This window comes from Melozone crissalis, unplaced genomic scaffold (genome assembly GCF_028551555.1).
Source record: "Melozone crissalis strain CALT ecotype California unplaced genomic scaffold, PUWL_Pcris_2 ptg000061l_1, whole genome shotgun sequence".
NCBI lineage: Eukaryota > Metazoa > Chordata > Aves > Passeriformes > Passerellidae > Melozone > Melozone crissalis.
This window is the reverse complement of record NW_026535839.1, coordinates 3,385,330-3,409,822: the sequence shown is the minus strand read 5'-3', so window position 1 is coordinate 3,409,822 and position 24,493 is coordinate 3,385,330. Positions and strand designations below refer to the sequence as shown.

At 57.3% G+C, this 24,493-nt stretch overlaps 5 protein-coding genes across 7 annotated transcripts in view; 2 read left to right on the top strand and 3 right to left on the bottom strand.

Annotated features, from left to right (window-relative positions):
* Nucleotides 1–10,345, top strand: part of NSD1 (nuclear receptor binding SET domain protein 1) — a 55,828-nt gene extending 45,483 nt beyond the window's left edge. The window contains exons 21-23 of one of the 2 annotated variants that reach the window (XM_054288234.1): nt 2,377–2,581; nt 5,515–7,851; nt 9,148–10,345. In XM_054288234.1, the coding sequence (XP_054144209.1) occupies nt 2,377–2,581; nt 5,515–7,850 (2,541 nt within the window). In that variant the 3' untranslated portion in view covers nt 7,851; nt 9,148–10,345. Of the gene's footprint in view, nt 1–2,376; nt 2,582–5,514 lie in introns of both variants that reach the window. The other variant, XM_054288235.1, reaches the window with a different exon arrangement.
* A 4,019-nt stretch (nt 10,346–14,364) lies between these two features.
* On the bottom strand, nt 14,365–16,943 carry RAB24 (RAB24, member RAS oncogene family). The gene is made up of 8 exons (XM_054288236.1): nt 16,805–16,943; nt 16,366–16,434; nt 16,187–16,265; nt 15,990–16,057; nt 15,791–15,890; nt 15,378–15,428; nt 15,220–15,282; nt 14,365–14,777 (listed from the first exon to the last, which is right to left on the bottom strand). The coding sequence occupies exons 1-8, from the start codon at nt 16,919–16,921 to the stop codon at nt 14,713–14,715; spliced, it is 612 nt and encodes a 203-aa protein (XP_054144211.1). The 5' UTR covers nt 16,922–16,943; the 3' UTR covers nt 14,365–14,712.
* A 121-nt stretch (nt 16,944–17,064) lies between these two features.
* On the top strand, nt 17,065–18,862 carry PRELID1 (PRELI domain containing 1). Its single transcript, XM_054288040.1, has 5 exons — nt 17,065–17,203; nt 17,444–17,669; nt 17,747–17,860; nt 18,119–18,197; nt 18,591–18,862. Exons 1-5 carry the CDS (start codon nt 17,112–17,114, stop codon nt 18,725–18,727), a joined length of 648 nt encoding a protein of 215 aa, XP_054144015.1. The 5' UTR covers nt 17,065–17,111; the 3' UTR covers nt 18,728–18,862.
* Nucleotides 18,863–18,975: 113 nt separating this feature from the next.
* Nucleotides 18,976–20,368, bottom strand: MXD3 (MAX dimerization protein 3). 2 transcript variants are annotated; one of them, XM_054288084.1, is made up of 5 exons: nt 20,214–20,368; nt 20,107–20,136; nt 19,892–20,006; nt 19,629–19,794; nt 18,976–19,541 (listed from the first exon to the last, which is right to left on the bottom strand). In XM_054288084.1, the coding sequence occupies exons 1-5, from the start codon at nt 20,366–20,368 to the stop codon at nt 19,432–19,434; spliced, it is 576 nt and encodes a 191-aa protein (XP_054144059.1). In that variant the 3' UTR covers nt 18,976–19,431. The 2 variants fall into 2 exon arrangements, with proteins under 2 accessions (XP_054144059.1, XP_054144060.1); XM_054288085.1 differs by having other exon boundaries at nt 20,107–20,153; nt 20,228–20,368.
* A 923-nt stretch (nt 20,369–21,291) lies between these two features.
* LOC128944806 (lateral signaling target protein 2 homolog) lies at nt 21,292–23,899 on the bottom strand. The gene is made up of 10 exons (XM_054288257.1): nt 23,777–23,899; nt 23,500–23,702; nt 23,328–23,417; nt 23,135–23,224; nt 22,919–23,020; nt 22,367–22,836; nt 22,005–22,118; nt 21,752–21,850; nt 21,504–21,619; nt 21,292–21,423 (listed from the first exon to the last, which is right to left on the bottom strand). Exons 1-10 carry the CDS (start codon nt 23,882–23,884, stop codon nt 21,292–21,294), a joined length of 1,524 nt encoding a protein of 507 aa, XP_054144232.1. The 5' UTR covers nt 23,885–23,899.
* Nucleotides 23,900–24,493: the final 594 nt, after the last annotated feature.

Genomic DNA, 24,493 nt, shown 5'->3' with positions numbered 1-24,493 from the left:
GCTAAATCTATGTCTCAGCTGTTGGTTTGTTACAAGTGCTTCACCAAATCAGCCTGTAATCCCTCTGCTCTGGCATGTGGATCCTGCCGTGCCCACTGTTAAGGGTTAAAAACCTCCAGCAGCAGCAGTTGTTGAGCCCCATCAATATATAGGGAAGGTTTTATGAATTATCCAGAGATTTAGTTCTTCAGAAAAAATTAACTTACAAAAATAAAAAATGGATGTCTTCAGAAGCTGACAGATGGAGGGAGTGGCACATCCGATGCATTTAGCTCCTTTTCGGGTTGCAATTTAAAGTTCAATCGATTTTGTGCTGCCCCTGTGTTATACATGGTTTGACTGTCATTTTTGCCTTGAAATTGCAGGTTACACGATGGAAATGAGAGAAAGGTGCCCTTTAGTTGGAATTCATGTTCCATTGTGATATCTGAGGCGACTCATTCCATCTTGATGAGACATGCAAAGAAACAGTACCGAGAAAACAATACCTTGGGGTGGTTTTTTTAAAAAATTCTTCTCACAATAGATGCATTTTTAAGCTTGCTGAAGATACAGCAAGACAAAACTGATTATACTCAAGTTCACTCTTAAAAATGCCTTCTAACTGGGAGTGTGGAGGAATGTTTGGGAGTCTATGGTACTGCAGGGAGCAAGTGGGAATTGCTTAGTCCAGCTGTTAGACCTCTCTTAGACATTCAAATTAGCTGTGAAGGGATTTTCTTATTCTCTTTGTAATTAGATGGTTGAAAATCGGTGGCATAGTTTAGATGGAAGCATTTCAGTGCCTGCATTTTCAGTGATAAGAAAGGCCTGGCTTGTCCCCATTGTCAGGGGCAATGATGGTATGAAAGCAGAAACATCCACGTGTGAAGGGGAAGGAAGCAATCAAGAGATGTAACTCCTTGGTGACAGGAAAGCTGTATAGCCAACTGCAGAGTTCTGAAATTGTAGGTCTGGAGACCAAGGTTTTTAAATGTTTTGGTGATGAAAATATTATGCACGATATTTTTGCAGAATAAAGGATGTAAAAATTGCTTCACAGGCATTGTCGCAGCACAGAGGTATCCTGCATGGAGAACACAGATTTGAACACAAAGAGATGTAGAAAATGGCTCAGAATTTAGCTCATGTCTCCTTAGATAAACTAAAGTGATGGTGCTTTGATAAGGTCAGGACTGGGTCAAGAAGCATCATCTTTGTGGAGTTGAGTGTTCCACACAATGGGAGGCTCATCCTGGCTGGAGGGCAAGTTGGAAGAGCAGGGTTGGAGGAAGCCTTGGGCCAGAGAAGAGAGCACTTGAACCATTTAGTTGCCTGTCCTGGGTCCAGCTGTAGTTACTTCACTACACGGATAATTTAACTGCACTGATGATGCAGAGTTTGGTTGTCATTGCCACGGGAGAGAGAGAGGATGGGGCAGTTGCAAAGGAATAACTGAGTGTAGGGGGAATGGAGATTGGATATTCCACAGTACACACCTGGAGAGGTTAACAGCAAAAACAAATCCACCATGAGAAGGTCATGGCTGGGCAATCGTGGTGGAGAAGGAGCCACTGTGCAGCTCAGCTGCCACAGCACTGAGCTGTGGTGTGACACAGCTATGGAAAAGGCAAATGAGGGCAGTGCTTTGGGGGAATTTCCTGTTCTTTTGGCTAAGTGTTGGTGTCTTTGTATAAGAGGTGTTATCTGAGGTAGCATGTGTAATTCTGTAACTTTTCTTTGGGATAAATATACTCAATAAGGGCAGAGAAAAGCCACTAGGAAGACTTGAGTGTGCAGACTGTGAAAGTTTCAGTTTGCAAGCAGGAGAGTGTGTCCCAGGGGTTTCTTCAGGGAGATAGAAAAGCTTCAGATGTTGAACTTAATGATCTTGGAGGTCTTTTCCAACTGTAAAAATTCTGTGATTCTGGTGCAGAAGGGCAGCATTGACACGAGAACAAATAGGTCTAAACTGACACAGATAAATTCAGACTGAAAACTGAGAGGGAAGTGGTGAATGTGAAAAATGCAGGAAGGCCCTGAATAGACTCCTCATGAGTCATGTGTGCCAGGAGACCTGACTGCTTTGACCTGGAGAGTCTGGGAGAGGTGGCACGAGCTCAGTGACACCAGGCAGCCCCAGCTCCTCATTCTGCTGTTGCTAGTCATATAAACCCCATGTCCAGTCAAGCTTTGCTGCATGACTTCCAGGCTCTTTCAGAATAACTGGGAGCAATTTGCTGTAGTAACTTGGCTCCAAATACAGAGCAGCACTAAAGACACTGCACAGGTCTCAATATAGCTGGCAGTGGGATTTGTGTCAGCAGGGTTTGCAGCAGCAAGGGAGCAGGTGGATGAGGCAAAGCCCTGTGTTAACCAACATCTGTTCACCCCCAGAGCCAGCCCAGCCTGAGCGAGGAGAAGTCCAAGAAGCTCAAGAGGCGGCCGCAGATGAAGCGCAGGTCGCAGGCGGAGGTGATGAAGGAGCGGGAGGACGAGTGCTTCAGCTGTGGGGACGGAGGGCAGCTGGTCTCCTGTAAGAAGTCAGGCTGCCCCAAGGTGTACCATGCTGACTGCCTCAACCTGACCAAGAGACCTGCAGGTCAGTGCTCTGCACAGCTGGGCTCTGCTTGGCTCGCAGTGTTGGCTCTGGGTGTCCTGGGTGCTGCTCGTGACCTTGCACTCTGTTCACAGCTTCTTAACTTTTAGAGAAATCTTTCTCACTTAAGCAGATGTTGTTGCCCAACCAACCCAGCCCTGGTTTGCACCCCACTGTGACTGCAAAATGTTGCTGAAGGGGGAGTTGGTCCTTGCCTAAGAGGTGGTGCTTGTGAACTGACCCCATTCTTGGGGCATGGCAGAGCATAATCCCAGCAATAGCTGAGGTATTGGTCATCACACTGGCTGTTTTCCCAAAGTTGAAGACAGTTGTGAGATCACTGGTGAGGAGAAGGAGAAGCACTGCTGGAAAATAGGAGTTAGAAAAGAATCTCTTAAATGTCTGAACAGCCATTAGTTCATACATAAGAGAACAGTACCAAAGCATATTCTAGCTTGTGGTGAAATGAGGGCGAAAATTTGAAATAAAAAAATACTCAAAAAGTACGCCCCAACCTCCAACCTGTTCCCCTGCTTTCCATTTGCAAAGTCTCTCCTAACAGCCTAACTTAAAAACACAAAGAATGGCCAGCTCTCTGATACATTTTTTTACATAGTGGAAGATTGTTGTCTCAGTCCTTTTCCGGCTCGTACAAACATAGCCTCAAGTTTTTATTCTTGATCTGCTCTGGACTGTGTCCCACTTGCCTACACAATTTTTTAAAACTGGAATCAAGTATTTTAACAGCACTGCAGCCGAGGCCTTGCTTACTCTGACAGAAGAGAATAATTATATTTTGTTTTTTACATAAAATTTCTTCAGAAACTCTGTTTTACTTGTTTTGCAAAAATAACGTATGTTGATGGAATGTTGATGGTTTGCTTTATCCTTCTTGAGTTTTCATCTTGATCCTTTTCTTATATTTATTTCTGCCTTTTGCAACCCTGTTTTGCACCTGTCTTTATTTAATTACACCTTGTTGGTGCAAGAGCATTTGTCCACTTAAAATTCTGAGCCTGTCCAACTGGATTTTTGCAGTCCCTTACAGGCTCGATGTTATCTACCTGTATGGGTAAGAGTATTTGCTGTTCTGCTTTCAGAAATTTAAATTGTTATACAGATTAAAATACATTCCTGAAGGGTGTAATTTGAAATGCCTTCTCAGTTTGCCACAAGACCATTAATAACTGTTTTTAGAGAATGATTTTCAGTCAGTTGTAGCAATTTTACTCTTTTTACACATAGGCAGTGATTTTCATAGCCTGCTCCTCGGAGTATCATTCAGGACATGAAAGGTTCGGCACTTTCTACTTCAAATGTTTCCTCTGCCATGGGCATTGCTGTCAAGTAATTGGAATTTCCTGCTTGTTTGCATGTTTGCTAATTGTGTGATCTTACTTCCAAGAGCTCTGGGCTGTCCCTGGAGAGGGTGCTTATTCATTAGACCTTTTTATCCTGTCAAAGACCATTAGAGTGGTTTAAAAGGATTTATCCTTTCTGCAACAAAGGAGCAGGTTTTGACTTTTTTTATTTTCCATGTGTACAAATGACCTCTATAAGAATGGTCCCAGGGTCTTTGCAGTGTTGTGTGGCTCTCTGGGATGCTGCTGGTGCAGGGGGAGCAGTGACAGCCTGTGCTGCAGCACCGTGAGCCAGGAGCAGGGGAGACCATGGGAAGTGTTAAACATCCTCACTTAGAAAAAAATGCTGAAAAATTGGGAAAGACACATAAGAGCAGCGTGCATATTTTGAGACTGGAACAGAAGCCTTGGACTGGCTTCAAAGGAGGGGAAAAACTTACTATGTGTTGCCTTCAGCCCCAGGGGAGAAGCAGCGTGAGAGAGGGGAGTGGAGAGCTGCTGTTGCTCAAGGCCAGGGAGCAATGCCCACAGCTGCTCAGTGCTGTGCTTCTGGAGCCAGCCTCCCTGGAAAGGAGCTGTAGCCACAGCCACAGGTCTGTGGGCTTGGTTCAGGCAGGCTGGGAAGTGCTCTGGCCTGGCTGGTGGCTGTGATTGCCCTCTGACTCAGAGCTCTGTGTCAGGGTGCTCTGCAAGGAGCTGCTCCCCACAGCAAGGCAGGGAGCAGGAGAGATGGGGGATGCGGGGTGCTGGGAGAGCTCAGAAGCAGGAGGGGTATTTGGAAAAACATCTTTGCTCATCCTGTGGTCAGGAGCTCAGCGTGTACCTGGTTGTGTCCACGAACTGTGGAAGCATTTGGTAGAGCCAGACACAGCCTTGTCTGAGGGAGCAGGAGGCTTGAGCCAGTGAGGTCATCTGCAAGTGAGGAAAGCAGCAGTCTCTGAAGTGTCATGTTGTGTTTTGCCTGCTGGTGGTGTTGGTACTGATGGTCAGTAGGTTGTGTGAAGATGGAGCTGCTGGGGGGGCAGCTTTGTTTTATTGTGGCCATACATGGCCAGAGGTTAAGGATGTGCCTTTGGGTTCAGAGACAATAGAAACATAGCCCTTGTGATCACTGCTCTCTCACTTCTTCTTTCTAAAAAACAGGAAGGGAGGTTTTTGACCCAGAATTAAAAGATGAATCTGACATGTTAGCTTAAAAAGTCCTTTGGGTGTTGTGTACAGATAGCTGCTGTTTTCTGTGGAAGTCAGAGCAACAGAGATCTGCAAACTGAGGATGTCTGCTCCTCTCTAGACACCTCTGTTGGTTAGTGCTGTGCAGAAGCACAAGCCACATCAGCTCTGAGCTGATGTGGCTTGTGTTTGTCATGATTATCATTGCCCTTGCTGCTTCTGAGGATGCAGATTTGTGTTAATTGCCTGTTGACCTAAGGCAGAAACTGAAGAAGACGTGTAAAATTGTATGTGGGTATTAGAGGAGTGTTCTCACTTTCCCCTGAACTCCCTTTGCAGCAGCCTTTGTCTCTTGCCCCTGCCCCACTCCTAAGGTGTGTCTTTTCTCCCGTGTCCGTGCTGCAGGAAAGTGGGAGTGCCCGTGGCATCAGTGTGACGTGTGTGGTAAGGAAGCGGCTTCGTTCTGCGAGATGTGCCCCAGGTCCTTCTGCAAGCAGCACCGGGAAGGAATGCTCTTCATCTCCAAGCTGGATGGACGATTATGCTGCACAGAGCATGATCCCTGTGGGCCTCACCCTCTAGAGCCAGGAGAAATTCGTGAGTATGCACCTCCCATAGAAGGCCTGACTAACGGCGAGGACACTCAGCCACCAGAGCAGGTGCCTGCAGAATCAGAGGCAGACACAGACCTGAGTGTTCAGCCCCTGGACAGCCTACCTCAGTCTGTGGCCCTCAGACTGCAGTCACCAGAAAAGCCCCCTGCTACCCTAGCGCTGAGGCTGCCTTCTTCAGACAAGCCCCCCACCACCCTTGCCCTGAGGTTGCAGCCATCAAACAAACCCCCTACCACTCTGGCCCTCAGGCTACCTTCACCAGACAAACCGCCTGCCACCCTGGCTCTGAGACTGCCACCGTCAAATAAACCCCCCGCCACCTTGTCGCTGAGGCTGAAGCCATCCAACAAACCCTCCACCACCCTGTCACTGCGGCTTCAGCCTTCGGACAAACCTCCCACCACGCTGTCGCTCCGCCTGCAGCCCTCAGACAAGCCGCAGGCCGCCCTGTCCCTGAGGCTGCAGTCAGAGAAGCAGCCCATCATTGTAGCGCTGCGGCCCCAGCAGCCCGACAAACCTCCCAGCAACGCCGTGCTCTGGCCGCTGGACGAGGCCTCCAGCGACGCCTCGCAGCCTCAGCTGCCCAGCAAATCTCCTCCAGGATCACCTCAGTCCCCGCTGGATGAGTCACTTGTCACTGCTGCTGACCTGCAGCTCCAGCTGGCAGATGAGACTCCTGATGCCCCCGAGGTTTTGGAGTTATCGGACGAGTCCCTCATTGACAGCAGGGCGCAGCAGCCCGAGCTGCTGGATGAGTTCCCTGTGAAATGCCTGCCTCCTCCACTGTCTGACAGACTCCTGGCCACCGTGGGGATGCTGCAGTCCCAGGATGAGCCTCCCGAGGCCGATCAGCTCCAGCCCCTGGACGACTCCTCTGCCCAGAGTCCACAGCCACAGGCTGTGCAAGAGGCTTCCAGCTCTGTGGTGCCGCAGGTCCCAGAATTGGAGATGGCTTCCAGTCCTGAGGTGCTGTGGTCTGTTTCCGTTGAAAAAGTCCCAGACTCCCCAGTCTCACGGATCCTGCCCTCAGAGAAGGCTCCTGGATCAGCAGTACCACAATCCCCGCCTCTAGAAAAGGCTTCCTTCTCTGGGGCAGTGCGGGTCCCGGACACAGAGAAGTCTCCCAGCTCTGGGTCACCCCGTCCCCTGCCTCCAGAGAAGGCTGCTGATTCGGGTGTGCCTCAGGTCCTGCCCACAGAGAAGGCTCCCAGCTCAGGGCTGCCATGGCCCCTGTCTCCGGAGAAGGCCCCTGGCTCCCGGTCACCGCACGTCCTGCCCACGGAGAAGGGTCTCAGCTCAGGGGCCCTCCGGCTCCCGCTCACACAGAAGTCTCTCTCCCCCGGGGTGCTGCGACCCCTTCCTGCAGAGAAGGCTGCTGACTCCGGGGCCCTGCGGGTTCTTCCTTTGGAAAAGGCTCTCAGCTCTGGGGTGTCTCGGCCTCAGCTCTTGGAGAGGCCTCTCACTCTTACAGCCCCGTGGCCTCAGGCATCGGATAAGCTGGCTCCTGCTGTGGCTCCTCGGCCTCAGGCCTCGGACAAGCCTCTGGCTGCCTCAGCTCCGAGGCTGTTGCTGTCGGAGAAGGCACTGCGTCCCGTCGACCAGAACGCTCAGCTGAAGGAGAGAGGAGCCCCAGCCATGGAGCTGAGTCCCCAGCAGAAAGAGAGGACCATGTTAGCTGGGGAGCAAATCTCTTGGTCTGCTGGGAAGGTGGTGACACAGGTCGGACAAGTACCTTGGCCTACAGAGAAACTACAGACGCACGAGCAAAGCCACTGGTCCACCACAAAAACACTGACGCCTGCGGAGCAGCCTTCCCGGACAGCAGAGAAACTACCAGAGCCAAGCCTTCAGCCCAGCTGGGAAGTGGCCTCAGCCCCCTCGGAGCAGAGCCCGTGGACATCAGAGAGATTGTGTGCATTCGAGCAGACCCCTCGGCCAGCCAGGGAAGCTCCCCCGGAGCAGATGCAGTGGCTCGTCACGAACGTTCAGGCAATCGATCAGATTGCTTGGCTGAGTGGAAAAGCACAGACTCCTCGGGGGCAGGACCCTTTGCCTGAACAAAACACAGCGCTAGCCCGTAACCAGGATTCTGTCTGTCGTGAGTTGGCTGACTCAGAGCCAAAGTGAGGTTGGTGAATATGGGAGGCAGGTTTCAGTCGTTTAATGTTTAGGGAGGGGGAATCTTTGTTTTGTTTTTTTTATTCACTTCCCTGAGCCCAGCCCCTAACCCATGCACATCCCATCCATATTCTCTTGTGACATGAGCAAGGACATTCTCTTAAATCTGAGTCTGGCCCAGTCAAAGGGAGAGAGCATCTGTGACCTTTTCCTCTTCCTTTTACAAATGGTAAAGCTGAAATAAAGAGTCCACTCTGGGTAAAAATCTCCAATTCCATTTAAATGGTCACATTACTGATCCAGCGTGTTCAAGCTCCAGGTTTGATTCATAGGTGGGTTCCTAGGCACAGCCAGGGCCTTGCTCTTGTTACTGCATTTAAAGAAAATGGATCAGTCAGGCTGCCCTGGCACTGGAGATGTTTCAGGGATCATCTGGTGAGCAGTCAGGTGTGTGTCCTTGCCAGACTCCAGAAGCAGGGAAGGGATTTCATGTCACCTGCCCAGGTCTCTGTCCCTGCAGGGTGTTGCTTTACGAGGTTTGTCCGTGTGTTTACTGGGACATTCTGTGTGTGTGGTTTGCTCAAGGACAGGGATCATCTCCAGTGAGATGGGACAGGAGCTCCTGCACTCGCTCAGTGCAGTTTTCTCCAGCAATAGGCAGTATCCATTCAGGCTCCTTTTTTACAGAGCTTTTTGTCCAGGCCCAAGAAGTGGGAAATCTGGAGGAAGTCAGGGAAAAGAGATCTTGGAAGAAGTCAGCTGGGAGTTTTTTCATTCTTGTGTCTTAATCCTTTAGCACAGGACACGCAGAGTGTTTTCCTGCACTTGACAACGTAGTGACCCATAAAGCAGCAATAGCAGAGCAGAGTGGGTTCCTGGAGGTGCTGAGCACTGCCCTGCCAGGGGCACAGTGCTCCCTTTCCAATTTCCATCCAGTCTCTTCTAGACCTGTGTTGTCAGCGTGAGCCAGCGAACTGAGCAGTCCTTTCTCCCTTTGCCTCAGATGTGTTCAGAACGCGTTCCCATCACACCTGGTGTTGCCAGCAGCAAGCCAAGCCTGTCCTGCTCACTGCACAGAGGCAAGGGTGCCCTAGCTGGATCGGGACCCATCTCAACACCTTCCCCTTTTGTAGCTTCTGGCTTAACTCTTCTACAACCAAAGGAGACTTGAATTAACTGGACTGTGTTGGTGTGCATGTGTGTGTGCGCGTGTGCGTCCATCCAACTGAATTGTAGTTCTCACACTGGAACACGGTGGGCTCCAGCAGCTGCCTGGCTTTCTGTTTTTCTTTTCTCCCTTTTACAGTGAAGGCGATGTTTAGTACCTGGTGGTCATCGGGCTGGTGTCCAGACTAGGCCTGCTGAAAGCCGCTCACTCAAGCGTTGAGGCAGAAGTTGGTGTGGCTGTGGTGCTCATGGGGCAGGCAGTAGAGTCCCAGGGACCTGCAGCATCTCGTGACCACCGGCACCCTCGCAGGCAGGAGGAGGACAGACCTCCTTTGGTGGCACTGCCTGGCCTGGATAGGGTTGGTGTCCTGCCGAGGAAACGCTGCTGACCAGCTTTTTCCCACTCTCACAACACATTACCTCTGTAATTACCTGAGCTCCACCAATCTGGGGCCGCAGCCTCGGCTCTCTGTGCCGCCAGACCCTTGCGCAGCTCCAGTGTGTGTATCCTTCTCCTCCTTGCAGGCAGATCCTCAGCCCCTCTCCAGGAAGGGAGAGTTCAGCCCCATGCTGACCTGCTTCCTCCAACATGGGAGCAGGTCCTTGTTCCCACCTGGCTTGCAAGTGCCTGCTGCTCCCAGAGCAGACAGTCATGAGCTTTGCAGTTTTCTATGAAGGGAGGCAGACACCCGTACCAAGACAAATCCTGATCCGTTCTCCTTTCCTGATGTGTGCATCCTGAGACAACGTCCTGCTGTAGAGGCCAGGTGTGCTGGGCACAAGGGGACGTTACCAGTGCTATCTCTTCTCTAGTCCAAATCATTTCAGATCTTTGTAGAATAGCTCACAACTTGGAAAAGCTTTATGGCTTATGGAAACTTACTTGTTTAATGTTTTTTTTCCGGGAAGACTGGCAGGTCAGTTCCTGCTTGCTGCTGAAACTAGGGAAATGCAAGCAGCTTGCATTTCTGCGTGACTCCTCCACAAAGGGAATCAGGACAACTCAGATCCATTGAGAGAGAAGATTACCTTAAGGGCATTCATTAAGGTTTTTAAACAAAAATTAAAAAAAAAAAAATTATGGCGTTCAGTATATTAAGTATTTATCATGTGTGAGAAGGAAAATAAATCTTGAATTTACATTTATAAACCTTCCCATGAGCTGGACTTAGTCATGTAGATTGTGTAAGTAGGGTTTCCTCAGTGCCAGCGCCCAGCTAGCTCCCACTGTAACCAGAGAGGTCTCTGCACTGCTCTGTCCACCTCCGCTTCGCATTGTCACGTGTTAACTAGTTACTTGTTTCATGAAAAAATAAACTGTGAATATTTTTGGTGCAGGCTTTTTTAAATCTGTAAAATGGAGAAGTTCTCAGTGAATTCTCACAATAGCAGGTTTGAAAAAAAATCACTTCTATAAATCGCGGGCTCACGTGGCAGGGTGAGGCTCACGGCAGCAGCCACCCTTCATGCCAGCAGGTGCTTTCCCAAAAGCTTGTTTGGAGCAGCGAACGTGGATTAAACCTTTGCATGGCATTTTCCACAGCCTACTTTGTTGCAGCTACTGTACCTTGTCTCTCTTCTTGTCTCCCTTTTCCACAAGGATCCAGGTTTCTGGCTTCTTATCTTGCAGCTGCTGTTCAGAAGTTGAGTTCAGCTTAGCTCAGAGGCTGCTTGGCTAAACTGGTGTTGAGGAACTTGATTGAAGGAGGAAGCCAGGAAGCTGCTCTTCCCTCTTTGCTCTTGCTGGAGCCTTGGGTGATGTTCTGTCAGATCAGGAGGGCTTTTCAGAGGGAGTTGTGGTGCTTTGGGGAGTCTCTGTGCTTTTCTGGGTCACGTAGACAAGGCCTGACCAGCTCTAGAGAGAGGTCCCAGCAGCCCTGCTCTTGTCCAGCCTGCCCTCATCAGGGAGCATGAGCTGGGGAACAGCTTCAGGCAGCAAAACCCTTGTGAAGGAAATGTGGGCATCTTCTGTACTTGAGGTGACAGGTGACTCACTGTGGTGGCAGCTGGCAGCACTGCCTTGGAGGAGGAGAGGGACATGTCTGTGTTGAAGCAGTTGGGTTTGTTTGCTGCCATTTGTTGCTGCCTTCAGAATTCGGCCAGTTTGAATCACGAGGGATTTTAAAAGTAGAGGGTAGAGGCAAAGTAACCCATTCCCCTGGCAGACTCTGTGGGAGACACTGCTGCAGCCTCGTGCTGGGCTCAGACCTGTGCAACAGCTCCATGCCAAGGCTTTGATGCTCTTGCTGTGTTGGAGGGATCCAATCACCTGGTCACTTAGTCCTGGGTCAGCCCTAATTGCACCCCAGGTGGGTGAGAGGTGACTCCTGTGTTGATTCACTGCTGTGGAGCACTGTAGAGGGAGAACCAAGGGTGTAATTATCTCTGTCCCTTCCCTGGTGTCCCACGATGGCTCACAGGAATTTTCCAGACTCATTCCTGGTAGGAGTCGCTCACTCTTCCCATTTCTGAAGGGGATGCAGGCTCTGCTCCTGTGTGAACACTTTGTTGGTCACCATCCCTGCTGGCCCTGCTCAGAGCAGTGGGCTGGTGTCAGCAGTGGGCTGTGGCCTCCACCCCACTGGAGGACCCACTTTAGTGGGCAGGAGAGTCCCAGGTGTCCTTTGTGACAGAGGAGCCCTGATGAGGGGTAACAGCAAGGTCAGGGCCTTGTGCCCTGTGGGGATGAGGGTTGCAGAGGAGGAGCCAGCACAGGGCATGTGGGATCTGTGGGCAGGATGAGGGGAGCAGGCACAGGCCGCTGTTCTGTCTTCCCCAGTGCTCACAGTCAGCCAGGGCTCTGGTGAATCTAGCAGGAGAGTTATCACTGTAAGGAATAATCAACTCACCTACTGCACGTCTCCAGATGCAAATTAGCTCATGGTAGCTTGCTTTATTGCTGTTCTCCAGTTAAACTTTTCTTATTTAACAAAAAAAAGCTCCACAGGAACCAGAGTCACTTCAATACACAAAGCATCTGGGTGGTACTGTGGGGAGCACGTGTTAATTCAGGGTTAAACCCCTGCAGGCAGAGGCTCTGAAGGTGTGGCTGGTGTTAAAGTTCGGGAGATAAGAGAGATGATTGAATGTAAAGGACATTAAAGAACTAAGGTGAGACAGTGCATCTGCTGGAAAAGCTTCAGCTTAGTTTCACAGAAAACAAAAACGGATGAGAAAGAAAAAGCAGCCCTAACCTTGATGCTCTTGGCAGTGTGTTCGCCCTGAGCATGCTCTGGGTGTGCCCAGCTCGTATCTGGACACCACAGCCAGTGTTGTGACAGGGCAGGGGGAGTTTGAGAAACTTCAGACATTCAAGACCTTCAAGACCTCCTGTTTATTTTTAATTTCAGCCTTAACTTCTGACTTTGCTTGATGTTTGGAATAACCATAATTGTAACCTGCTTGTAATGTGCTTTGCCCTAAATTACTGATGAGGCTTTTTTGCCTTTGCTAGCCAGTGAGTGTTAAAGCAAAGTGGCAAATCGTGCAGCTACTCTGAAAGTATGGGGGGGATGCTGTGTTTGATCTCCCAGGCTTTGCCCGTGCTATTACCCACCCTCCTGTGATAGTGATAACGCTGGTGGCAGCATTTGCAGCCAAGGCTGCTCCTCCTGCAGCAGCACAGCTGGGCTGATGGGTGCTTGGGGCTCCCAGGGCCTGGGACGCGGGACACTGGAGCTTGGGGACTGCTCTGCCACATGCCTGGCTTCAGCAGGAGTCTCACCTGTGGGGTGGCAGTGCCCTTGCTTAGCAGGAGATGGGAGGATGCAAGATTCCTGCTCCGGGTCCTACAAAAGTGATGTGAGCAAAGTTTGGTGCCAGGGGAACAGGACAGGTTGTGTGAGCTCGGGCTGGAGGAGCAGCAGTGATGGACAGTCCCTACAGCACTGAATCTACCTCCTAGGGAAATCTGAGAAATGGGTGTTGCTATGGCCTATTTCAAGGTAAAGTTTTAATCATGTTTGCCCTTGGCAAAGCCCTTGGGCTATTGTGGTGCTATTGTAAACCGTTGGCAGCTTAGCACAGTAGGGCTGGACTCACGGCTCCTGGCCCTCAGGCTGGGGCTTCTTGGCCAGCTGATCCCATCCCCCTGGAGCTGGGGCCGGGCTTCAGCACTCCTTGTGACTGAAACAGGGCAAGGAGTGACTCGGTTCCTTCAGTTTATGGTGGCGTTGAGACTAAACCAGTGTGCCACTGAGCCCCTGGGGAGCCCGTGGAGCCGCGTGAAGCAAGCAGGCATCCGCTACTGCATGTTCTTCGTGTCCGTTTGGTACTGAGCTGGTTTCAGTTTTTGTTTCTTTTTCTGATGTTTCCGAGTTGTTGACTTCAAGGAACTGGGTTTTGTGTATTTTTTGTAGACACTGGGAACTTGTTGAAAGGAAAAGCAGCAAGCACCGGGAGGCTCAAGGTGGAGCGTGGCTGGAGCTGAGGGTGGCCGCAGCTGGTGTGGGTGGGAGGTGAGATGAGAGATGTGTTGGCAGCAGGGGGGCAGGCAGGGAGTGGCTCTCCCTGCCAGGGGCCCTGGAAGCCTTTCAGCAGTGGCGCTCCCAGCCCTGCATATCCGTGGTGCTGAGCTCACTGCCCCACCAGCCCGCTCGCCCCCGAGACACTGACCATGCTGGGCACCGTGCCTCGCTGGTAATGTCCCCTGCCACCCCCCAGCTGGGGACCTGGCTGCCAGCTGGCCGATGGCCCTGGGGAGGGGGGCTGCCCACTGCCCCTTCCTCACTGCCTGGGGACATGGGGGGACACTCATGGCAGCAGCAAAAATGCTGGAGCCATGAGAAGTTTGCTTGTGGGAAGAACCTCGGTGTGAGCAGCCCCATGCTGCCTTCCTTCTCCTCTGAGGTCTGCTGCCCACAGGGTGGTGGTGAATGGGGGTCCCCCACAGGGTCCTGTTCTGCAGGCTTAGGCAGAGGGAAACACATCAGGAGTCGAGGATCCCAGCCAAGGCAGAGGCCAGCGCCGGAGCACTGCAGGGGGGACAAAGGGGTGCTCAGCCCTGGCCTGGAGTCATCTGTCAGTTGTAAGAAGGAATGCCAGAGCAGGTGAGAGTAAACTACATATTTCCAGCATGTATATTATTTTTAGAAGAGGGAGAGGGGAGAGTCCTGGACCATTGATTACTTTCATTTTGCTCCCCTTAGACTGTTGGCTGTGTATGTGAAACTTATCATGAAAAGAGGGTTGCCCTGCCCAGGTGCTCCCAGAACATGTACTGTAATTCTTTGTATATAGAAGAAAAATTACTGTAAAGTAAAGTTTAACTTTACTCTCGATGTCCTCTTGTGGTTTGTCTTGCTGAGTGGGGGGAGGCAGGGAAGGGAGAGCCCTGAGGGCCTGGCGCGCAGGGGGGTACGGCTCAGACCACAACGCGTTTTATTTACATTGTACACCTCAAGAGAAGACGCTTAAATAAATCTGCAAAGAATCGAGCATCTCTGAGAGAATAAGTTACTGGCCACCGCTGGGCCACCACGGCTCCCACAAACAGCACAGGTGGCAGGGAGGGGGTGCCCAGAGTGACAGTCCATGGTTCCTGGCAGGGCACGGCAGCGCTGTGCCGCTGTGTGCCAGGAGAGCAGTCCGGAGGCTGGGCTGGAGCCAGGCCCAACAGCTAAAACACAGCAGGTAAAAACCCGGAGCAGTCCGGTGAGCGCCAGCTGCCCGTCCGGCAGCAGCAATTCCCTTTTGGCACGGGGGCTCAGTGGTGGCAGCAGCTGTAGAAGTAGGGACTGTTCCTCTGGCTCAGGTTGACACCCTTGTCCTCTGGAAGAGAGCAGGAGCGGCAGGCTGCCGGCACGTCCACGCCACCAAAGCTGCTGGTCCCAGCTGTGGGCAGGTGCCCTGGGGAGGGTTTGGTGCCCCGTGGAGAAGTGCTGAGGTTCAGGGTCATGGCACGGCTCACACAGCACAGCCCAGCCCAGGGCAGGAGGCACAGCCAGGCAGAGCATGCCTGGGCAGGGCTGGTCCTGCATCCCAGCAAGGCTCCTGGCTCCCAAAGGTCACCATGAGCCAGCTGGCTGGATGTGCTGAGCCTGGCCTGAGCAGGCAGGAGGATGCTGTGATGGAACTCAAACTCTGTGAGACAATCCCTGGCATGGAGTCACAGCAGCCCCAAGGGAAGCAGGGCCAGACCCCCAGAGCTCATGCTCTGCACCCAGAGGCACAGGGAAGGGTGCCAGGGGAGGGACAGCTCCTGCCTACTCACCTGTCATCACCTGAAAGGCAGAGAAGTTGACGTAGTCCTCGGCAACCTTTTGGAACAGCTCATCTGGGGGCAGAGGAGGCATGGCACATGTGGGTGCCCCCCTGGCAGGCAGAGCCCCCAGCTCAGCCAGGACACAGCCCCAGCAGAGAACTACTCACCCACGCTCTGGCCCGTTTTACTGGAGGTCTCAAAGAGGTCTGCCTTGATCTCTGAAATGAGGGCCCAGGTTGGCACTTGCTGCAGGTTCAGCAGATACAGCTCCATGGGCACGTCTGCCCCAGAGTCACCCCTTGGGCACAGCTGCTGACAGCAGGCTGGCAGGGACACAGGGCAGGGCTCCCGGCCCCTTGGCCCAGCTGGCCACCAGCCTGCCCCTGTCAGGACACGCCGTGCCCAGGGAGGTCCCTGGCAGAGCCCGTGCCTCACCATACAGGGAGCCCCGGTGCCATTGGACCTGCTGCGGGCCCACGGCAAGGGCAGAGCTCCTCGTGTGGGAACAGCAGCTCAATCCTCCCTCACTCCCCACCCACTCAAAGCTCCTGGGCCCGGGAAGGGCCAGCACCGCCCGTACCATCAGCGTAGTCCTGCACATCATGGAAGTCAACCCCCCTCTTCCTCCTGTCCTCCTCCAGCAGGTCACTCTTGGTGCCACACAGGTAGATCCGGCAGCCCTGCGACAGGAACAGGGATGGGAGGGCTGTGCCCATGTCCCCACCACCAGAGCCCCCCTTGTGCTCTGGGGAGGCTCCACAGCCCCCAGACCCCCGTACCTCCTCACAGTTCTGCAGCTCGTTCACCCAGAACTTGGCTCGCTGGAAACTGCCACTGTCGGTGAGATCTGAGGGGAGCAATCCGGGTCTGGTGACACTGCCCCTCAGTGCCCGACCCACCGGTGTCACCACCACCACCCCGGCCCGGGCCCTTTGCCCCCTCCAGCTCCTTCCCCTTCCATTCCCCGTGCCCTTACCGTAGCAGACCACGGCAGCCCGGGCTCCCCGGTAGTAGATGCGGCTCATGGCCTCATAGCGCTCCGAGCCCGCCGTGTCCTGGGGGCGACAGACAAGTGACAGGGTCGGAGGGTCCCGGGGTCCCTCACCAGGGGTGGCCAGGGATGTCAGCGGGGCGCTGGCACAGCCCTGCACTTACCCAGATGCCCAGGGTCACGGTCTGGTCCCCCACGGTCATCACCTTGGCCACAAAAGCGGCTCCGATCGTCTGCAAGCGAAGCAAGAGGAGCGGTGGGAACCGGCCCGGGCATGCAGGGGCATCTGGCCTGGGAACACAGTGGAAACCGGGGCAGGGACACGGGGGAATTCACCCCGGGGCGTGCGGAAAGAGGCTGAGGACACGCGGGGACCGACCCGCGGGGCGGGAGGGAGGTGGCGGGTCCCAGCCCGGACACGGCGGGTACAACGCGAGGGGACGCGGTCCCACAGACGTGGGTGGCAGCATCCCGGGGACACGGCGCGGAAACGGGGGGACCACGGGCAGGACGCGGGGGTGCCACGGGAGGGGCTCATCCCGGGGAGGCGAGGGAGACGCGGGGGCGCCACGCCGGGGCCGCGCGGTGCCGGGTGTCACTCACGTTCTGGTAGGGCCCGGCGCGGAAGCGGCCGTGGGCGCAGCGCTCCACGAGGCTGCTCTTGCCCACCCCCTCCTGCCCCAGCAGCACCACCTTGGCGTCCACCCGCCTCCCGCTCATCCTCGCGCCGCCGCCGCGGGGCGGGGCCGCACCGGCCGGGGCGGGGCCGGAACCGGGCGGGGCGGGACCGGAACCGGGCGGGGCGTGCCGGAAGTGCGCAGTGCGGGGCGGAAGCGCGCGGCGGGGCGGGGCGGGGCGCGCGGGCCGCATGGCGGCCGCCCAGCAGGCGCGGGCCTGAGCGGCGGCCCCGATGGGGAAATACTGCGCCAGCCTGGGCGTCCTCAAGGGGCCCTGGGACCAGGTGTTCGCCGCCTTCTGGCAGCGCTACCCCAACCCCTACAGGTGCGCCGGGGCCCTCCCCGACCCCCGCCTCCTTCCGCCGCTCGGTCCCACCCGGGATCGGTGCCACGCCCGGTCCCCAGCCCAGCCCGTTCCCCGGGGTCCCGCGGGCTCCGGCCGGCGGGGATGGGTGTCCCGCACCACCGGTGCCCTCCCTGCATTAATCGTTCCGTTCCTGGCGATTGCCAGCCCCGGGGGGAGCTGGCGAGGAGCAGGGCGTGATGTTTCCTTCCCCATTTTTAGCAAACATGTCCTGACCGAAGACATCGTGCACCGGGAGGTGACGCCGGACCACAAGCTGCTCTCTCGGCGGCTCCTGACCAAGACCAACCGGATGCCGCGCTGGGCAGAGCGTTTCTTCCCAGCCAATGTCGCCCACTCCGTCTACATCCTGGAGGACTCTATCGTGGACCCCAAGAACCGAACCATGACCACATTCACCTGGAACATCAACCACGCTCGTCTCATGGTAGGTGCTGGGCTGGGCGGTGTGCGTGGGGTGGAGGGGACCCAGCAGTGCCCACGGCCGGGCTGTGCCTCCCGCAGGTGGTGGAGGAGCGCTGCGAGTACCGGGTGAACCCTGAGAACAGCAACTGGACCGAGGTCAAGCGGGAAGCCTGGGTATCCTCCAGCCTTTTCGGCGTCTCGCGGGCCATCCAGGTGAGTTCAAGCAGTAAAGCTGCTGCTCACCCTGCTCTACCCTTCCCTTGTGCTGGTTTTACACCCTTTCCCTTTGTTCCCCCCATCCTCATGAGTTCTTGAGGCACCCAGAACCATCACCCTGCTGTACCCTTTTCTTGTGCTGGTTTTATACCCAGAACACTCACTTAAAGTCACTGTGATTTTTCAAGCTGAGATAAAGCCCCAGGGATTGTGTGTGTGACAGGGCTCACACCTTCACTGACTTTTCTCTTGCAGGAGTTTGGTCTGGCCAGGTTCAAAAGCAACGTGACCAAGAGCACTAAGGGATTTGAATATGTGCTAGCAAAAATGCAAGGTGGGCACCAAGGGCAGGCTGGGGCTGAGCGGGATGGGTCTCTTGGAGTTAGAGGTCACACTGGGAACACTCCAGTCCATGGGCAGGTTGCTGCTTGAACTAATCTGACTGTGAAATCCTCACCCCTTGCCTTTGCCCTGTGTCTTGGCACAGCCTGCTCTGCCCTGAGTGGATCAGGCCAGCAGTGATTGCAGGGCCGGGCACGGGTGTTGTGCAGGCAGGAGGGGGTGGAACGTGGTGACAGTCACGCCCCTGTGGTTCCCCTTCGGACGTGCCCTGACCTGCTGGGGGCAGGAGCGCCGGGCTCATCTTCCTCCGCGTGTGGGGAAGTGCCTGGGTGGCAGGGCCGGTCTGGCCGGCACTCCTGGGGGGTTAATGGCTTCCATGTTGTAGGAGAAGCTCCATCCAAAACACTGGTGGAGACAGCCAAGGAAGCGACCGAGAAAGCCAAGGAAACAGCTCTGGCTGCTACAGAGAAAGCCAAGGACCTGGCGAGCAAGGCAGCCACCAAGAAGAAGCAGTACGTGTGAGGGGCCAGCTGCACCAGGACAGATAGGAGACTCCTTAGATTTTATATTTTTAAAGAAACTGTATAAGTCTGACAATCAGCTGCTGCTTGACCCTTTCTGAGATGTAATTATCATTAAAGAATCTCCTCCCACCTCTGATTTGGCTGAGGCTGGCCTGGCTAGAGCAGAGCCCAGGGCTGCTCTGCACTTTGGGGGTGCAGCTCTCTGCAGGGAAGACACAGGCCAGGGTTTTACCAAGTGCTTTTACTATAAAAGTGTCGGGTCTGTACAAGAGAGTGGGGTGGCTGCAGGAGCATGAAGGCAGGTTCCTTAATGCACTCATTTCCCCTTCCTGGCGCTCCAGGGGCAGGAGAGCTTTTCTGTAGTCGTGTCTGCAGTGGGCAGCACCGCCCCATACCCACACCAGGCAGCGCCCAGACTGCCCGTGGGTGCACAGGGGGAGGCAGGAGAGTGTCCTCAGTGACAGCTGGGCCTTCTTCCAGCACCTCTTCCAGTGCCTTGTGGTGCACAGCAGGTGCCACAGCGCAGTGCCAGCCCCACGCACCCAGTGCCACAGCCAGTGCCACCCAGCCGTGCGGGGGTAGGGCCGGACTCTTGCCCCAATCTGTGGCCCCTTAGCCCGGCAGCTGTGCCGAGGCTGGCCGGGGCCGGGTTTCCAGCCGGAAGGAGGCGGGCAGGCAGCGCAGGGAAGGCAGCGGGCGCCGTCAGGAGGCGGGGCTGTGCGGGCTGGAGTAGCTGTGCTCCCTCCCGGTGCCAAAGCCGGGCAGCAGGTCCCCGCTGAACACCACACCATCCACCTCTACCTCGGCATCCTCTGCGCGTGGGGAAGGCCGGGTCAGGCCCTTGGCTGCTCTCCCTCCCTGCCCACCCTCGTTCTTTCTCTGCCCTTTCTTTCCCTTACCTTCCTCGGAGGGCTCTGAGAGCCGGGAGGAGTCCAGGCTGTCAGCCCGTGCCCGTTCCCCATCAGCGGGCAAGAGCAGCGACTCCAGCCGCCGCTGCAGGCTCCGCTGCCGGTCCCGCAGCCGGTCCTTGGCCCTTCGTGCCCTCAGCTCCTGCTCCTCCAGCCTCTGTGGGGGCCCGTGAGCCGTGAGCGGGGACCGAGCTGGGCGGCCCTGTTGCCCCCCAGGACCTCCCGAGCGCTGCCGGTGCCACCACCCCGCTCACCTGGATGTGGAGCCGGGCACGGTGCAGGAGGCTCAGCGTGGTGGAACGGGCCGGCCCCACGCCCAGCGGCACCTGCTGCTTCAGCCGCTCCAGGCAGCACCGGAGCTGGGCTCTCCTGCCAACGGGCACGGCGGGAACGACACGGGGGTCAGCCACGGGAGAGGCACGGGTCCTACCACCGCCTGCCCCGCCGCTCTCCCCCCACGCCCCCGTACCTGTGCTTCTCCAGCGCGTTGTGCACCGACCTGCGGGAGAGACCCGGCTGATCAGCACCGCCGCCACCGCCCGCTGCCACTCACCCACCTACCCATCCACCGCTCACCTGACGCTGCCCACGGCCCGGCGCGGCGGCGCGGGGCAGAGAGCGGCGTAGCCGTGCTCGGCCCCGGCCAGGCCGAGCAGGTGCCGGTGCTCGCGGTGCTCCAGGAACTCGGCCGCCTGCAGCAGCACCTGGATGCGGCTGCCCGCGGGCTCCATGGCGGGACGCTGGGGGGGCCGCGCGCCGCGCGCTCATTGGCTGCGGGGCGCCCCGCGCCGCTGACGTCACCTCGGCGGGCAAACAAATTCAGGCGGGAAAGCGCGTGCTTCAAATTTGAATCGGCGGGAGGGGACGGCGCGGGCCACGCCCCCCACGCCTGGGCCACGCCCATGTCGGTGTTTAAGCAATTGTCACCCCCTCAGGGCCACGCCCCCGGAGAGGTGCGCCCGCCCACGTGCGCGCCCGGTGACGCGCGGGGCGCGCCCGCCCGTGTCCGCCCGTGCGGGAGCGCGCCCGCCCCGCTGCCCCCAGCCCCTCGTCCCCCGCCCCACCGAGCCCATGGGTGTCCCCACACCGGCCGCGCCCACCAGCGCGCCCGGGATCGCCGCGGCCCAGCGCCACACGGCCCAGACAGACGGGTTTATTATCTCTTTATTAAAATCCATGGGGTGGAGGCGATAGGGAGGGAAGGGGAGCGCCGGGCCCCGGCTCCCGGGCACGGCACGGGCGGGCCCGGGGCACCCGCTGTCATGTGAGGGCTGTTTGCACCTTCTCAGGCCAGGCCCCGGGGGGAGACTCTGCCCCGGGCCCAACAGCAGCCAAAGTTCAGATGAAAAAAAAACCACCACGAAGCACATTTCCAGCCGGGGGGCAGGTGCGCGGCAGCTCACCCAAAGCAGGGCAGGCCAGGTGCTCCAGGAGAGGCGGTCCTGCGCCCACCATCACTCCGCACGGGCTGCCGCCGTGCGTGGGGTCCTGCCCCTGTGCACCGGGGGGAGCCCAGCGCCAGGTGGGGGGGTCCTGCCGCCATGCCCACCGAGCTCTGAGCAGAGCCACGGGGCCGAGGTGCTGCCCGGCAGCCCCGGAGCGGCCCTGGGCACCAGCTGTGCGGCTCCCGCACTGCAGAGCGGGCAGGGGGCTCTCACTGGCTCCGGGCACAGCGGGACACGGGCGGGAGGTGCGTGCTGTAGCAGTGGGTGCAGACACGGACGGGTTTGCTCTGGCTGTAGCAGGGCAGCACGGCGGTGTTCGGTGAGCAGCGGGCACAGAAGATCTGCAGAGAGGCCAGAGAGGGGCTGAGCAGAGCTGGGTCACTCAGGGAACCCCAAATACCCCATCCCAACCCCGTCCTACCCTCCCACAGCTGCGGCAGTGGTGCCGGCGGCGCAGCAGCGTGAAGGGCGAGCGGCAGGCAGAGCACTGGCTGCATGTGCTGTCGGGCACCCACTCGGGCAGGGGATGGGCACCTGCTGGGCAAAGCACATCAATAAAACCCCCTCAGCCTGGCTCCCCTCACAGCCAGACCCCCAAAGGCAGGATGGGGCAGGATCAGCCCAGCCTCACCCCCTGCCCAGAGGCACAGCACCTGGGCAGCTCCTCACCTGCCCTCCGGAGCCTGGCAGCCTCTGCAGGGCTGGAGCACAGCGGGCAGTCAGCCACACGAGGAGCATCTGTCACACGGGAGCTACCATCTTTCTCCTCTGTGGGGACAAAGGTTGTGGTCCAGCCAAGCAGGAGCTGGGCAGGCACAATGGCCACGTTTTTCCCAAGCCTAGGGCTGTGGCCTTGTCTCACCAGGGATGGGCAATGGGCAGGGCAGAGGAGCAGTGCCACATGTCCCTGGGGATTACTCACTGTTGTAACTCTGCTCCTCTGAGGGCTCCGCCTGCGAGCAGACGATCTTGAAGACCGTTTTCAAGATGCTTCGCATGTCACTGGCAAAGTTGGTCTGGAGCTGGTCGGCCACCCCTGCAGCAGGAGGGTCGGGGATCAGGGTGCTGGGGGGGATCAGGGTGCTGGGGGGGATCAGGGTGCTGGGGGGATCAGGGTGCTGGGGGGGATCAGGGTGCTGGGGGGATCAGGGTGCTGGGGGGGATCAGGGTGCTGGGGGGATCAGGGTGCTGGGGGATCAGGATGCTGGGGGATCAGAGTGCTGGGGGGATCAGGGTGCTGGGGGATCAGGGTGCTGGGGGCTGGCTTGGGGGTCACCCACTCACCCGAGATGCAGACGAAGAGGGTGTGCAGCATGTCCTTGGTGCTGCTGTAGCGGGAGCGCAGCTCCGAGCAGCAGGCACCGGGGGCGGCACTGACCCCCACCCCTGGGCTGCTCCCCAGGGTCTGGGGGCTGCGCAGGGGGGAGGTGACCATTACACCAGGGATGGTGTGAGATACACCTGTCCCAGTGGACAGGGATTTGTCATCTTGGCCCTCTGCACACCCTTGCTGCCAGTCGGTGCCCAGATCACCCACTGCACTGGGGGGTCCCAGTTGTGTTGTGCAGGTGGGGAGTGGTTGGGTGGCATTAGGGACCTCCAGAAGACTGAAGGGAGCAGGAGGGTCCACACTGGGCACAGCTGCCCCCCAGGCTGGGGGCGCCTCTGGGCTGCAGGGCTCCTCCTGTTCGGCTGTGCACAGGCTCCTCTCCAGCACGCAGAGCTCCTCTGCTGACAGCACCCGCAACAGGTCCCTGCAGTGAGGGGTTGGCATCAGCCCCATGTCAGGGCCCACTGCTGCCCCACAGCCCTGCCCAGCGCCCTCCCATTGCACACCTGATCTTCTTCAGGAGGTTGTAGAAGGGGCTGAAGACCCGGGACATCTCCTCAGGGCTCCGCTCCAGGCTGAGGGGTCCCTCGGGGTAGATGAGGAGACCACTGTGAGGGGACAGAGCCCAGCTCATGTCAGGGGTTGCCTGGGAGCCCAAGTCCCCATGAAGAGAAGGGGCTGGTACAGGGCAGGGAACACTCTGCAGGGGCTGCTGCACCCACCTGATAATGGCCAGGCGAGGGATGGTGAACATCAGCAGTGGCTCATAGCCATCGATCATCTCCTGGGTCAGGTAGCCCAGGTGCAGGGCTCTGGGGACACACAGATACCCTTACAGGGATCTGAGCCTAGGGATGGTGCCCATCCTTGGGGCTGGAGTCCCTGCAGACCCCACACACAGCACCCCTCACTCACCTCTCCACGGTCTCACAGAAGAGCACGATGATCTCCTGCTGCCTGTAGATCTCATCAGGAGACTTCACTGCCACCAGCGAGGACACGTAGCTGGAGAGACGGGGAGACTGTGAGGCCCCTACAGCCCTGGCACAGCCCACCAGGACCCCAGCAGCCTAACCCTGCCCCTTACCTCAGCTCAAACTCTGCAAAGAGCCGGTCGAATTGGATGAGCACAGCCCGGACAGGCTCTGGGTAGCAGTTGGGCTGGCTCAGGCTCTGCTCCCGCAGCACGGTCCGGACCAGCTCCAGGCTGCAGAGCAGATTCCTGGCCTGGGGCCGCAGCTGGGCCCCGTCTGACTCCTCCATCTCCAGGAAGGTCCCAGCCAGGAGACACTGCCGGGACAGGGACTGTCAATGCCGGCCCCCAGGGTCAGCTCCCGGTGGGGTGTCCATGGCCCCGGGCTCACCTCGGCAGCAAACAGCATGTGGTTCCCGAGGTTGTCCACCAAGAGCTCCTCGGGGAACTTGACCAGGTAGTCCCGGCTGTGGCGCTGCGTGGGGATGCACTCGTCCATGATGCGCTCCAGGACGGCCAGCAGGTGAGCCTGGGGACGGCAGGGGTGTCACCGCGGCCTCGGGGGGACAGAGTGACAGCGGGCTCCGGGCTGGCTCCGTACCTGGCTGAGGTGGAGCTGGTTGAGGAGCACCAGGTACTGCTGCGGGTCCAGCTCGGCGTCCAGCCCGTTGATCTCGGCCACCACCCGTGTCACCCTCTCGTCGGCAAAGAAGAACTGGGAGAGCAGGCGTGGGTCGGAGCGCTGCGGGAAAGGCAGAGGGGCGATTGATGGCGGGGACACCCCACATGTCCATGTGCTGCTCCAGCGGGATCCCAAACTCCCGTTCCCACGGTCGCGGGGGGATCGGACCCCACGGATCCACAAACACCTATCGGGGCAGGTACGTGGAACCTCCCACGGCAGCTCTGGCTCCTCCCGGGGAGCGCCGCCCTCCCCACCCACCGGTGCCTCAGTTTCCCCGGGGGCAGAGCAGGATGAACAAGCTCAGCCGCATCCCGGCAGCTTTGGCACCGATCCATGCGTACCTGTAAACACCGGGAAAGGCCCCCCCGGAGTCCCCCCGCTTCCTCCTCCCGCTCCACCACGAGGGACCCCGGCCGCCCCCGC

What these genes read in the sequence shown, in the direction of transcription:
- MXD3 (XM_054288085.1), bottom strand. Translation starts at nt 20,368, where the DNA reads ATGGAGCCCGCGGGCAGCCGCATCCAGGTGCTGCTGCAGGCGGCCGAG. An exon ending in CCGCGCCGCCGCGCCGGGCC is followed by an intron (nt 20,154 to 20,227) that starts GTGGGCAGCGTC and finishes GGTGCTGATCAG; the next exon opens with CCGGGTCTCTCCCGCAGGTC. An exon ending in GTGCCCGGCTCCACATCCAG is followed by an intron (nt 19,795 to 19,891) that starts GTGAGCGGGGTG and finishes GGGCCCCCACAG; the next exon opens with AGGCTGGAGGAGCAGGAGCT.
- LOC128944806 (XM_054288257.1), bottom strand. Translation starts at nt 23,884, where the DNA reads ATGGACGAGTGCATCCCCACGCAGCGCCACAGCCGGGACTACCTGGTC. An exon ending in TTCTGTGAGACCGTGGAGAG is followed by an intron (nt 23,225 to 23,327) that starts GTGAGTGAGGGG and finishes GTGTGTCCCCAG; the next exon opens with AGCCCTGCACCTGGGCTACC. An exon ending in AACCTCCTGAAGAAGATCAG is followed by an intron (nt 22,837 to 22,918) that starts GTGTGCAATGGG and finishes CCCTCACTGCAG; the next exon opens with GGACCTGTTGCGGGTGCTGT.
- PRELID1 (XM_054288040.1), top strand. Translation starts at nt 17,112, where the DNA reads ATGGGGAAATACTGCGCCAGCCTGGGCGTCCTCAAGGGGCCCTGGGAC. An exon ending in GCGTCTCGCGGGCCATCCAG is followed by an intron (nt 17,861 to 18,118) that starts GTGAGTTCAAGC and finishes TTTCTCTTGCAG; the next exon opens with GAGTTTGGTCTGGCCAGGTT. An exon ending in TGTGCTAGCAAAAATGCAAG is followed by an intron (nt 18,198 to 18,590) that starts GTGGGCACCAAG and finishes TCCATGTTGTAG; the next exon opens with GAGAAGCTCCATCCAAAACA.
- RAB24 (XM_054288236.1), bottom strand. Translation starts at nt 16,921, where the DNA reads ATGAGCGGGAGGCGGGTGGACGCCAAGGTGGTGCTGCTGGGGCAGGAG. An exon ending in CCGTGACCCTGGGCATCTGG is followed by an intron (nt 16,266 to 16,365) that starts GTAAGTGCAGGG and finishes TGTCGCCCCCAG; the next exon opens with GACACGGCGGGCTCGGAGCG. An exon ending in AGCTGCAGAACTGTGAGGAG is followed by an intron (nt 15,891 to 15,989) that starts GTACGGGGGTCT and finishes TTCCTGTCGCAG; the next exon opens with GGCTGCCGGATCTACCTGTG.